The sequence below is a fragment of the Mytilus trossulus genome, chromosome 4, assembly GCF_036588685.1.
Source record: "Mytilus trossulus isolate FHL-02 chromosome 4, PNRI_Mtr1.1.1.hap1, whole genome shotgun sequence".
Lineage (NCBI taxonomy): Eukaryota > Metazoa > Mollusca > Bivalvia > Mytilida > Mytilidae > Mytilus > Mytilus trossulus.
The window spans coordinates 14,271,614-14,285,210 of record NC_086376.1 but is presented as its reverse complement, the minus strand read 5'-3'; the positions used below and the strand labels follow the sequence as shown (position 1 = coordinate 14,285,210).

Here is a 13,597-nt window from a genome sequence, read left to right as displayed (position 1 = left end):
GGTGGGGTTCGTGTTGCTTAGTATTTAGTTTTCTATATTTTGTCTTGTGTACTACTGTTTGTCTGTTTGTCTTTTTCTTTTTTTTTTTAGTCATGGCGTTGTCAGTTTATTTTCTATCTATGACTTTGAGTGTCCCTCTGATATCTTTCGCCCCTCTTTAACACTTAAACAGTTAATTTTATTCACATTGAATTACTTCCCTTTCTCCGGTTGATTCGCTCTCCTATCGTTAAATCTGGTTTTTATAAAAGTCAAATAGTATTCATTGCGTTACAAAAAATAGTGAATGTTTTGCGGTGTACATTTGAAATATAATCTGGGTTTTAAATGCCCTCATAAGACCGTCGATTCTGTAAATAAGGAATTGTATTATGTATAAATTTGTCAACGAATATACTTTAGAAAGTTGAAAAAACAATTTGAATACTTTTTTTTCCCGCAAGAAACAGTTTACTGTACATATTTGTTTAAGTTTGTATGTATTTATAGTATGGGTACTCAAATAAAAAAAAGCTATTACATGCTAGTTGTAGCCTTATTGAACCTTTCCCTAACGATATTCGTTTTTGTTAGTTGTAGCCTTATTGAACTTTCCCAAAAAGTGAAGGACAAGACCTTTCCCTAACGACATTCGTTCAGCAATCAGGTTATCTCGTTCAGAACTTTTAAAAATCTTAATCTGACGCCCCAGGTTGTCGTTGCGTTATGTATCAACTAGGTCTTTTTGCTTCTTAATGTTGAGATCCGGTCCCCCCCTCCTCTAAAAATTGACACAGGAGCAACTTTTCAAGTATTCACAGTCTATTGTACATACAAAGGAATACAACAATTATAATTTGACAGTCTTCAAAAAAGTTGCAGTAAAAATTGAGTATGTAAATTTCTAATCCAGAGCACAAAATTTGATCCCCATTCATGTATGCACTACATGAATGTGTAAAAAAGGGGGAGTCATATAAACCGAATCCTTAGTTTCTATATATTTATTCGTACATTTAAGTGTTAAAAAACCAATCCCCATTTGTTTGTCGTAAGCCATGATTAGTTGTGGAAATTAAAAGAAAAAAACCAAACCAACCCATAACCAACAACAACAAAAACGGATATTGAGAAGAAAATGGTAATGCTAAAACATATTGTCTTGTCCCCATGTAGCTATAATCCGGATAAAGTTCCCATACTACATTATCCTATTCAATAATTTTATATAGGAATACCATACTTTTTTTTGTTGTAAACATTGTTTTATGACAAAATACGGGTTTTGAGAAATTTTGGGGTAGGTGGTGAAATTAAGTTTCTTTTTCAAAGTGGGGGCTTCTATAAAATTAAGAGAAATTCCATATTTTCTCCCAGGTCCCCATGCACAATCAGATATTTAAATTACATGAAATAATTTTGACAGTTGTCCGTACGCACTTCTAGTCTAGTATTCTATTATTAACTCAGGTTGTAACGCATTTAGTGAAGCATGTCGACTCTGCTTGAAAGAAAAGTCACGGTCACACAATGTTGTCCCGACATGGTTTATATAAATAAATATAACACGTGGAAACTACATACACGTGATTTATACGCGGATATGTTTTTCTTGTGTATTTTTTGTTGTTCACCGACTAATCGAGCTACTTTTCATTTATTGACAATTCATGTGAAATTATAGTGTTAACGACAATGAATAAAAATAAATAACTAATAATAGAAAATCAATACGAACTACTGGGCATTTTAGTAACATTTAACCTTTTATTCTGAGAAACGCGATGTGATGGTTGTGTAACTTCCGATCGCATTGTGTTCACACTGTCTTCCGGTGAACTATTAAAATTATTATTGGTCTGGAATAATATCCGTCAAGGTAAGTTTAATACTAGAAATATTTTTTTATACCATTGATTGATTAATTGTTTCTATCTACTATAACTATTTCTTCACCACACATATTAACGGAGTGTTGATACACTTGTCCGCGTTAAAGCCTTGTATAACACCGAGATGGTCAATATATCGACAGGTCATTTTATAGTAAATAAATATCAGGAATAAAAAGAATGTACTGGTCACAATAAATTTATGATGTCTGTTTATTTAATTATTATATTTTATTTAACATGTTCAAAGAAAACCAAGGCTGATATGATAGTTTAAATAATTAACAAGAGAGATATGGGATGTAACGTCCAGTGGCAAATAGTACACTAATATATAGATATAAGGACGAGAATACGATAATTAGATGGTATGAATATGAAGCTGGTTTGAACTAGATTGGCATTGTTCATACATACAATCTATACAAAATAAGACAACTTAAAAAAAATGTAGCTTGAAAAACAATGCGTTTTAAATAAACTGAATCGCTTTTCACTCTTATAGGTGTGGTAAAAATGTGTTATTTCTTTTCTTTTATTGCAATAATAGATCCTACTTACTGGTGTTTTTGAAGGTTATGTGTGGATGATCAGACAGTTTATACCTATTATATCATTCCGATCTATCATTCTATTAAATGATATTCAATTCACGGGTCCTTGCAGCTAGCATGTCTGTAATTGACTCAGTTTCTTCATGAGGCCCGGTTGCATGTCTGTATTTGACTCAGTTTATTCACGGGTCTTAAACAGCATGTCTGTAATTGACTCAGTTTCTTCATCAGGCCCGGCAGCATGTCTGAAATTGACTCAGTTTATTCACGGGTCTTAACAGCATGTCTGAAATTGACTCAGTTTCTTTATCAGGGCCAATAGTATGTCTGTAATTGACATAGTTTCTTCACCTGGCATAGGCCAAAGCATGTCTGTAAATTCACTAATGTATCCTCGTACCATGTTTGTACTTTTCTGAATTTCTCACGGGTCCTGGCAACATTTTTGTCGCACCTGCGTATTTTGTCACAGAAAGCGAAACATAGGGTAAGTGGTCCAATGGTGGCATTTTATATCTAACTGACTCCATGTATAACATAACAATCAATAGACATAAAACAGAACCTAACTGACCCCATGTATAACATAACAATCAATAGACATAAAACAGGACCTAACTGACCCCTTGTATAACATAGCAATCAATAGACATAAAACAGAACCTAACTGACCCCATGTATAACATAACAATCAATAGACATAAAACAGAACCTTACTGACCCCATAACTATTCTTACATTCATTTGATGAAGACGATGAACTGACAATGAAATTATATATGACCCTCATATATGAACAGATGAGCGATGGTCTGTAAAACATCTTCTGCAGAAGCTATTTTCCCGCGTTTTAAGTTTGTTTGCAAACAACATGTCCATGCATTTTTATACGACCGCAAAATTTGAAAATAATTTCGTCGTATATTGCTATCACGTTGGCGTCGTCGTCTGCGTCGTCGAATACTTTTAGTTTTCGCACTCTAACTTTAGTAAAAGTGAATAGAAATCTATGAAATTTTAACACAAGGTTTATGACCACAATAGAAAGGTTGGGATTGATTTTGAGAGTTTTGGTTCCAACAGTTTAGGAATTAGGGGCCAAAAAAGGACCCAAATAAGCATTATTCTTGGTTTTCGCACAATAACTTTAGTTTAAGTAAATAGAAATCAATGAAATTTTAACACAATGTTTATGACCACAAAAAGAATTTTGGTATGGATTTTGAGAGTTAAGGTATTAACAGTTTGGGAATTAGGGGCCAAAAAGGGACCCAATTCAGCATTTTTCTTGGTTTTCACACCATAACTTTCGTATAAGTAAATAGAAATCTATTAAATTTCAACACAAGGCTTATGACCATAAAAGGAAGGCTGGTATTGATTTTGGGAGTTTTGGTCCAAACAGTTTAGGAATAAAGGGCCCAAAGGGTCCAAAATTAAACTTTGTTTGATTTCATCAAAAATTGAATAATTGGGGTTATTTGATATGCCGAATCTAACTGTGTATGTAGATTTTTGATTATGGGCCCAGTTTTCAAGTTGGTCCAAATCGGGGTCCAAAATTCTTTGTTTGATTTCATCAAAAATTGAATAATTGGGGTTCTTTGATATGCCAAATCTAACTGTGTATGTTGATTCTTGATTTTTGGTCCCGTTTTAAAATTGGTTTACATTAAAGTCCAAAGGGTCCAAAATTAAACTAAGTTTGATTTTAACAAAAATTGAATTCTTGGGCCTCTTTGATATGCTGAATCTAAACATGTACTTAGATTTTTGATTATGGGCCCAGTTTTCAAGTTGGTCCAAATCAGGATCCAAAATTATTATATTAAGTATTGTGCAATAGCAAGGAATTTTCAATTGCACAGTATTCAGCAATAGCAAGAAATCTTCAATTGCACAGTATTGTGCAACCGCAAGAAATCTTCAATTGCACAGTATTGTGCAATAGCAAATATTTTCAATTGCACAGTATTGCACAATAGCAAGAAATATCTAATTGCACAATATTGTGCAATAGCAAGAAATTCCAATTGGATATCAATTGGAGTTATCTTTCTTTGTCCAGAATAGTAGTTGAATCAACTTAAATCATTGTTTTTTACAATATACAATGTATATTCACTTTTACTACCAACTGATAGATTAAAACAATCTTTACCATTCAGTGATAACAAGCACTTTTTTTTTACATTTTAATATTTTATGATGTATTTAAATGAGTAGTTATTGTTGCAAACTTCATTAGAAATTTGAATTGAGATCAGTTTTGAAATAAGGGAAAGGGGGATGTGAAAAAAAAATTGGGGGGGGGGGGGGGGGGTCAATTTTTTTCATTTCAGATTTCATAAATAAAAAGAAAATTTCTTCAAACATTTTTTTGAGAGGATTAATATTCAACAGCATAGTGAATTGCTCAAAGGCAAAAAAAAATTTAAGTTCATTAGACCACATTCATTCTGTGTCAGGAACCTATGCTGTGTCAAGTATTTAATCACAATTAAAATTTAGAGCTGAACCCAGCTTGAATGTTGTGTCCATACTTGCCCCAACCATTCAGGGTTCAACCTCTGCGGTCGTATAAAGCTGCGCCCTGCGGAGCATCTGGTTGACATTTCAAACAGGGTTAGTAAGCACAGTGACTGATTAAACGATGCATTTGTTTCTACGTTTGTAACGTTAGACGAACTATAGAAAACGACACACAACGTCAACAAAAAATTGGGAAAGAAATGCACTCTAAATCAAACATAGTCATATAAAAATTTCAATATGAGAGATTGAAATTTTTTAATTAATTTTAAATTGAATTATTTCCCTTTATACATTAATTGAAATTTACTTTAAAAACAAAACCTATTTTTTTTAAAAACATATATAAAAAAGAAGTATAAAGATCAAATGAAATAGATTTCGATTTTATTGTGAAAAAGGAAATATTGATAATTTCGTAAGGAAGAGATGACTGGAAATGTGCAGGTAATAGATTGGGTAGTTCCAAAGAGAGGCTGATCATCATTTTTAGTCCTTTTTGGTTTACACAGTGTGACTTGCGAAATTTAATGTTGGAAACAGAAGATTCAAATGTTGTGTCTTAAGGTTATTGTGATCGACTATGCCAGAAAGATTCCATTAAGGATGTTTGCCACTCCATTTTTCTGATTTTTTGCCAGATATTCGAAATCCTCTGGTTTTATCCATGTATTTTCATTAAAAAATATGCCCACTAACCCCCACTTTTCTTTTCATAATTTTAATTCATATAGTTTAAAAAGCCATATTTCAAAATTTTATAAAATTCTTGTTATTTTTTCATAGTTTTTGAAACAAATAAGGTACCAATGTTAAATATATGAAAAATCTAGAGAGAATTGTATCCCGCCAAATGTTCAATGGCTTATATTTCGAAAATGAGTACACGGACCGCTCCATTTTATTCTACTTTTTTAGTTTCTTTATTAATATACTATCAATTCATAAAAGTCTTTTAAAAAGCTTGTTATTTTTTAACAGAGTATAGCGAACATCCTGTGATTCTTCTCAATGAGATATCTTATTTAACCTTGAGTAAAATTTATAAATTCTTCATGTGAATTTTTTGTAATAGAAGACACGTTTCTCTCTCTCTCTCTCTCTCTCTGTTATTTTTTAATAGAGTAGCGAACATCCTGTGATTCTTCTCAGTGAGATATCTTATTTAACCTTGAGTAAAATTTATAAATTCTTCATGTGAAGTTTTTGTAATAGAAGACACGTCTCTCTCTCTCTCTCTCTCTCTCTCTCTCTTTATATATATATATATATATATATATATACAACTCGTCTAAACATCAACCCAACAATGTTAGATCTGTAAATTTGCTTTCGCAAATTTTTGGTTCTTCCCTCGCCGGGATTCGAACCCATGCTACTGTGATATCGTGACACCAAATCGCCTGCACTGCAGCCGTCCCGCTAGACCACACGACCACCTGGGCTCTCTTTTAAAGAGCTTTCGGTTGCCATATGTTACCTTTCCACGTCAGTTTTAATCTAGCGGCGTACTACAGTACATGATATATAAGGCATGAAGATGTTATTGTTACAGATCAGCTAAATTATCTATAGTAAAGGATCCTACAAATTAATGTAAGATACAGTCACAGAAAATAATTATATTCATAAGTACGTCTGAGTCAGTGACAACCCTACAACAGATGTATCCATCGGATCGCCATCAATGATGGTGATACATGGCTGTGTACATAATGTATATACAACTCGTCTAAACATCAACCCAACAATGTTAGATCTGTAAATTTGCTTTCGCAAATTTTTGGTTCTTCCCTCGCCGGGATTCGAACCCATGCTACTGTGATATATATAAAGTGCCTAGCAAATCAACCCAACGATGTAAGATTAGATCTGAGTTGTCACTTCCTCACAATGCGTGGCTGCCACCTATACTTTTCATTCCTAATTTCTACGAAAACACCGCCTAGCGTTGCGCATACACCTTATCCCTTCCTCTAACATGCTTACTAAATCTAAAAATAAGCTTTCGGTTCGGAAGATGTTACCTTCTCGTATGAATTAAACAAGGATATCTGATAATCAAATTTGTCTAAATAACAGCCCAACAATGCTAAAACTGTAAATTGACGCAAATTTACAATTTTTTGTTCTTTCCTCGCCTGGATTCGAATTCATGCTACTGATATATTGTGGCACCAAATAAATCTGCACTGTGCCCGTTCCGCTAGACAACTGGACCACCTTGCACATCTAATACTTTAACGCCTTATGTCTTTCAATCCTGAAAAAAACAGAAATGAACATGTTCTCAAATAATGAGATAAAAAACCCTAATTTTACTATGAACAACAAAAAAATACCAATTGTGCGATCTCATAACAACTAGGGGTTACATTTAGAAGTGACGCAAAATGGAACAATCATGTTGAAAATATATTAAATAGTGTTAAAAAACATCTGAATATACTGCGAAAACTCAAATATCAACTTAGCCGACAAAATTTGGAAAAATTATATTTAGTATTTATTAGACCAATTTTTATACGACCGCAAATTTTGAAAAAAATTTCGTCGTATATTGCTATCACGTTGGCGTCGTCGTCTGCGTCGTCGTCGTCGTTGTCGTTGTCGTCGTCGTCGTCCGAATACTTTTAGTTTTCGCACTCTAACTTTAGTAAAAGTGAATAGCAATCTATGAAATTTTGACACACGGTTTAGGACCATAAAAGGAAGGTTGGTATTGATTTTGGGAGTTTTGGTCCCAACATTTTAGGAATTAGGGGCCAAAAAGGGCTCAAATAAGCATTTTCTTGGTTTTCGCACTATAACTTTAGTTTAAGTTAATAGAAATCTATGAAATTTTGACACAAGGTTTATGACCACAAAAGAAAGGTTGGGATTGATTTTGAGAGTTTTGGTTTTAACAGTTTAGGAATTAGGGGCCAAAAAAGGGCCCAAAATAAGCATTATTCTTGGTTTTCGCACAATAACTTTAGTTTAAGTAAATAGAAATCAATGAAATTTAAACACAATGTTTATGACCACAAAAGGAAGATTGGTATTGATTTTGGGAGTTTATGTCCCAACAGTGTAGGAATTAGGGGCCTAAAAGGGACCCAAATAAGCATTTTTCTTGGTTTTCGTACCATAACGTTAGTATAAGTAAATAGAAATCTATGAAATTTAAACACAAGGTTTATGACCATGAAAGGAAGGTTGGTATTGATTTTGGGAGTTTTAGTCCCAACAGTTTAGGAAAAAGGGGCCCAATGGGTCCAAAATTAAACTTTGTTTGATTTCATCAAAATTGAATAATTGGGGTTCTTTGATATGCCGAATCTAGCTGTGTATTTAGATTCTTAACTTTTGGTCATGTTTTCAAATTGGTCTACATTAAGGTCCAAAGGGTCCAACATTAAACTTAGTTTGATTTTGACAAAAAATGAATCGGTTGGGTTCTTTGATATGTTGAATCTAAAAATGTACTTACATTTTTGATTATGGGCCCAGTTTTCAAGTTGGTCCAAATCTGGGTCCAAAATTAAACTTTATTTGATTTCATCAAAAATTTAATAAATGGGGTTCTTTGATATGCCAAATCTAACTGTGTATGTGGATTTTTTTATTTTTGGTCCCGTTTTCAAATTGGCCTACATTAAGGTCCAAAGGGTACAAAATTAAACCAAGTTTGATTTTAACAAAAATTAAATTCTTGGGCCTCTTTGATATGCTGAATCTAAACATGTACTTAGATTTTTGATTATGGGCCCAGTTTTCAAGTTGGTCCAAATCAGGATCTAAAATTATTATATTAAGTATTGTGCAATAGCAAGTCTTTTCAATTGCACAGTATTGTGCAATGGCAAGAAATATCTAATTTCACAATATTGTGAAATAGCAATTTTTTTTTAATTAGAGTTATCTTTCTTTGTCCAGAATAGTAAGCAAGAAATATCTTATTGCAAGATTTTTTTTTAATTGGAGTTATCTTTCTTTGTCCAGAATCAACTTAAATCTTTGTTATATACAATATACAATGTATATTCACTTTTTACTACCAACTGATAAATTTAAATAATCTTTACCATTCAGTGATAACAAGCAGTTTTTTTCAGAAACCTATACTGTGTCAACTATTTAATCACAATCCAAATTTAGAGCTGAATCCAGCTTGAATGTTGTGTCCATACTTGCCCCAACCGTTCAGGGTTCAACCTCTGCGGTCGTATAAAGCTACGCCCTGCGGAGCATCTGGTTGAATATGCAACTGAAGTATGGGACAATTGCGGAAAAGGTTATTCAATTAGATTAGAACAGCTACAACTTGAAGCTGCACGAATTGTAACAGGTTTGCCTGTTAACACACACTCTGAGACTGTCTTAAAAGAGGTTGGTTGGGAAACTTTAGAGGAACGAAGAAAGAGAAGAAAACTACAATTATTTTATAAAATTCAGAATAAAAATGCCCCTGAATATTTATGTAACCTTGTGCCCCCTAAAATTCAAAGTACAACACAATATCCCTTGCGAAATGGACAAGATATCATTTTACCATTTTGCAGGCTGACACTAACTTCCCAATCCTTTATCACATCAACAATTAAACTTTGGAATAATTTGAACATATCAGTTCGAAATGAAGACTCGTTATCAAAATTCAAAGTAGAAATTAAAAAACTACGAAATTCGAAATGAGAATCAATCTATTTTAAAACATTATTTATATGGTCCAAGAAAATTGAACATAATATTAACCCAATTTAAATGTTCGGCATCGTTCTTGAATTGTGACTTGTTTAGCGCTATTATTATATCTGATCCAACATGTAAATGTGGTTTGGATATTGAGGACATGCACCATTTTTTCTTTGATTGTCCTTTCTATTTAAATGAAAGTGCTATTCTGTTTAATGGTCTCAGCTGGCTTCCCGAAGGCTGCGATTTGGACTTAACACTACTTGTTTTTGGAAAAGAAACTCTTTCCTATGATCAAAATGTGCAAATTCTTAAACAAGTATTCAATTTTATAAAGAGATCTAAACGATTCCTCGTAGTATAGTATCAACATAGGTAAAACGCACATCATCATCATTATCATCATCAACCTAATCTCTGTCGTTCTTTCCTCATTCCCTCTACTTTTTTCAGTATAGATAGGTAATATTTATGTTGTTTATATTATATGATGCATGCTCATGTTCAATTTGTATTGTTATATATATTGTATTGTGGAGAAGACTTTATAAGTATGTTTTACTTGTGTCTGATCCTTTTTCGCTTTGAGCAAATAAAATATGTTTAAACTAAACTTTAACGCCCATGTCTTTACAACTGTAAACACAAAGATGAAAAATTAATGATAAGCTACCACTAAACTTTTCCGTTTATATAGTAAGACCGTTAATCTTAATTGTTAATAACACTTTTAATCGTTAATAACACTTTTAATCGTTAATAACACTTTTAATCGTTAATAACACTTTTAATCGTTAAAAACACTTTTAATCGTTAATAACACTTTTATCGTTAATAACACTTTTAAATTCGACGTATCCTGACACGATTTTGATTTACATCACAACAGAGGTTACACAAAAATGAACCGTTTATATAATAAACTGCTCACCCATCCAAAGTACTCGCATGGATTCAGGGATTTTGGTCCATTCAAGCATGGAACTATCCATTTATATGTTGGAAATTATGTATCTCGACAATTAATACTTGATATTTCATATTGCTTCTTTGTATTTGTATTTACTTTATATTGAACATTTGCTATCTTCGTTTATAGCGCATCCGAAACGATTATTGATTTACAATTACTGACCATTTGTTATCTTTATGTACTGCGCCCTTGGTTTCATCTTTTGTATCCCCCTTCCTTGGTATCTAATTTTATACCCCCTTCCATGATATCTATTTTGATATATCCCTTTCTTTATATCTACTTTTATATACCCCTTCTTTACTATCTACTTTATATCCCTTTCCTTGATATCTTCTGTAATATCCCCCTACCTTGATTTCTACTTTTTATATCCCCTTCATTGGAACTAAACTTTTATACCCCCTTGTTTTGGTGCACCAGATTAACGTTCTAATTTCGACTAGACGTTGCCGCATATTTATACCTCTCGCTTCAGTTCGACAGAGTATATTAATATATAGACGTGTTAATTATCAATTTCCAATAGAACTTGACAACTTTAAGATTTCGATCCTATGAATGAAGCAAACGCAGGGAGAAATCTGTGTATAAATTATGATACATGTACTTATGTAACTGTTGTACTAAATACAGGTAATTTATGATGAAATGACAACAATAAACTCTATTTTAGGACATTGTTTAATTTTTTGTTTTCATGTTTTCAGGACGACATAGAGAGAAAAATGTTCCCCGAAGACGATATGTAAGTACAGATTGTGAATCAACTGTTTTACTTAGACCTATCATAAAATGTAAACTTAAATGTTTCAAGATTTTAAAGTAGAATTGCATTTAATTGATTGGCTCTAAGATTCTAAAACTTAATGAACTTAAAATGTATTCATAATCATCATTAATCATATAACTTACTGTACTTCGTGTCAGTTGAAAACATGTTTAAATTTTCAGTTTAACACCATCATTAATTTTTATGAATTAGAGGTGCTTGTTTGTTGATGTAAATGTGTGCCAACATTATGTGTTAATTTACATAAACATGTATGACACACAATACAATACAATACATGTACATGTGATAACATCAATACTTCCGAGCAAGATTATTGATATACTTTCAAGGAAGAATCCTTTTATTTTTAAAGAACACTTATCTTCGACGGTTGCATGTGTGAATCTCTTTACGTTTTTTTCTTCTTCAACAAAGTGGATTAGAATCCAAACGATCTTCTTAAATTTTTAACCGGATTTTCGAAGGAAAAAAAAAACGGTTATTGGTTTAGGGATGTAAGGCTTCCAAACAGTGTCCGTTAATTTACACGAAAACGCTTTGACAATTGACAAATTGAGATAAATGTTTCCTGTGACAAAATTAAAGGCAAGTTAAATTTTCACGATTTTAGCTTTCTCGTCGTTGAGTTGTCGCTCATTTTTCAGTATCCAAAAGTGGTACAGATAATGTAATTGAGTTATTTACCTTTAGACATAAATGGTTAATTATGTATTATGCATTATCCAGACAACTTCTCCTCTGAAACTGCTAAACCAATTCCTACCAAACTAAAGTAACCGTAAATGAACAAAATTAAAGTGTGTTTGATATCAACATAATTGAATATATTTAAAAAAAATCTAAACCTGTATTTATTTTCATTATAATATTAATTAGATAATACCACATAGAGTTCAAAAGGGTCTTAAATTAAACTTATGTTAAGCTAAATCAAACATTGATTTCTTGGGGTTATTTGATATTATGATGCTAGCAATATTTTAGTGGTTAAATCTTATCCCATTTTAGAGAACTAAAAGATACTATGATTACTGGTTGTTGTTATATATGAATTTGAGTTGTTTCCCTTTGAACAAAAATGGCGTAATTGATAAGTATTTCTTAAAAAAATGTATTTTAGGGGTTCTTGTATATGCTATTTCTTACAATGTACTTATATTTGGGATATTGAACCATAATAGGTAAATGTATTATTTTAAAACAGGGACGAAAGATACCAAAGGGACAGTCAAACTCATAAATCGAAAATAAACTGACAACTCCATGGCGAAAAATGAAAAAGACAAACAGACAAACAATAGTACACATAACACAACATAGAAAACTAAAGAATAAACAACACGAACCCCACCAAAAACTAGGGGTGATCTCAGGTGCTCCGGAAGGGTAAGCAGATCCTGCTCCACATGTGGCACCCGTCGTGTTGCTATGTGATAACAAATCCGGTTGATAGTATAATTCGGTAGGTCACTTTCATGAAAGGGAAGGGGATTGTAGTTACGACGATAGGAACATATCCGATATCATTTGTGAAACGGTTATTCCATAACGGCCAACCAACTCGTGATGGCGTCCGTATTTACGAAGCGATGATTTCAACTATACCATTTGGAACTCTTGGTTTATTAGCTTCCTTGTAAACAGCAACCCTCTATCAAGACAATCATGATAGGAAATGCAAGCACGGGAATATCGTATTAATTGGGAGATATATACCCCGTATGCAGGTGCTGCTGGAATGTTGCTACTTAGAAATGGAAAGTTCACAATTGGAAAGCTAAAATCATCTCCTTTGTCGTAAATTTTTGTTTTCAACCGACCCTCATGGTCAATTTCTAGATGTAAGTCAAGATATGAGGCCGACTTAACTGTATCTGTAGTATCATTTATATCTAGTTCGATGGGATAGATGCGTTCCACATAGTCACCAAATTTTGAATTATTTAGTGAAAGAACATCATCTATATAGCGGAAAGTAGAGATAAAGGATATCGCTAATGTTTCAAATGCAAATGCTTCAGTTCTTTGACCACAATTATTCTGTGCTACAAGCCTATGCTTTGTCAAATATTCAATCACAATCTAAATTCAGAGCTTTTCAAAAGCATAAACTTTGTGTCCATACTTGCCCAATCGATCTCTGTAGGAAATCCTGTTTGCTGTCACCATACCTGTCTCTTGTTGGTAACTGTAT

General features: G+C 32.7%; 1 protein-coding gene across 3 annotated transcripts in view; it reads left to right on the top strand.

The window, feature by feature from the left end:
* Positions 1-13,597, top strand: part of LOC134714739 (solute carrier family 23 member 2-like) — a 71,180-nt gene that overhangs the window by 21,552 nt on the left and 36,031 nt on the right. For 2 of the 3 annotated variants that reach the window (XM_063576249.1, XM_063576252.1), the window contains one exon: positions 11,318-11,355. In XM_063576249.1, the coding sequence (XP_063432319.1) occupies positions 11,318-11,355 (38 nt within the window). Of the gene's footprint in view, positions 1-1,547; positions 1,859-11,317; positions 11,356-13,597 lie in introns of those variants that run through there. The other variant, XM_063576251.1, reaches the window with a different exon arrangement.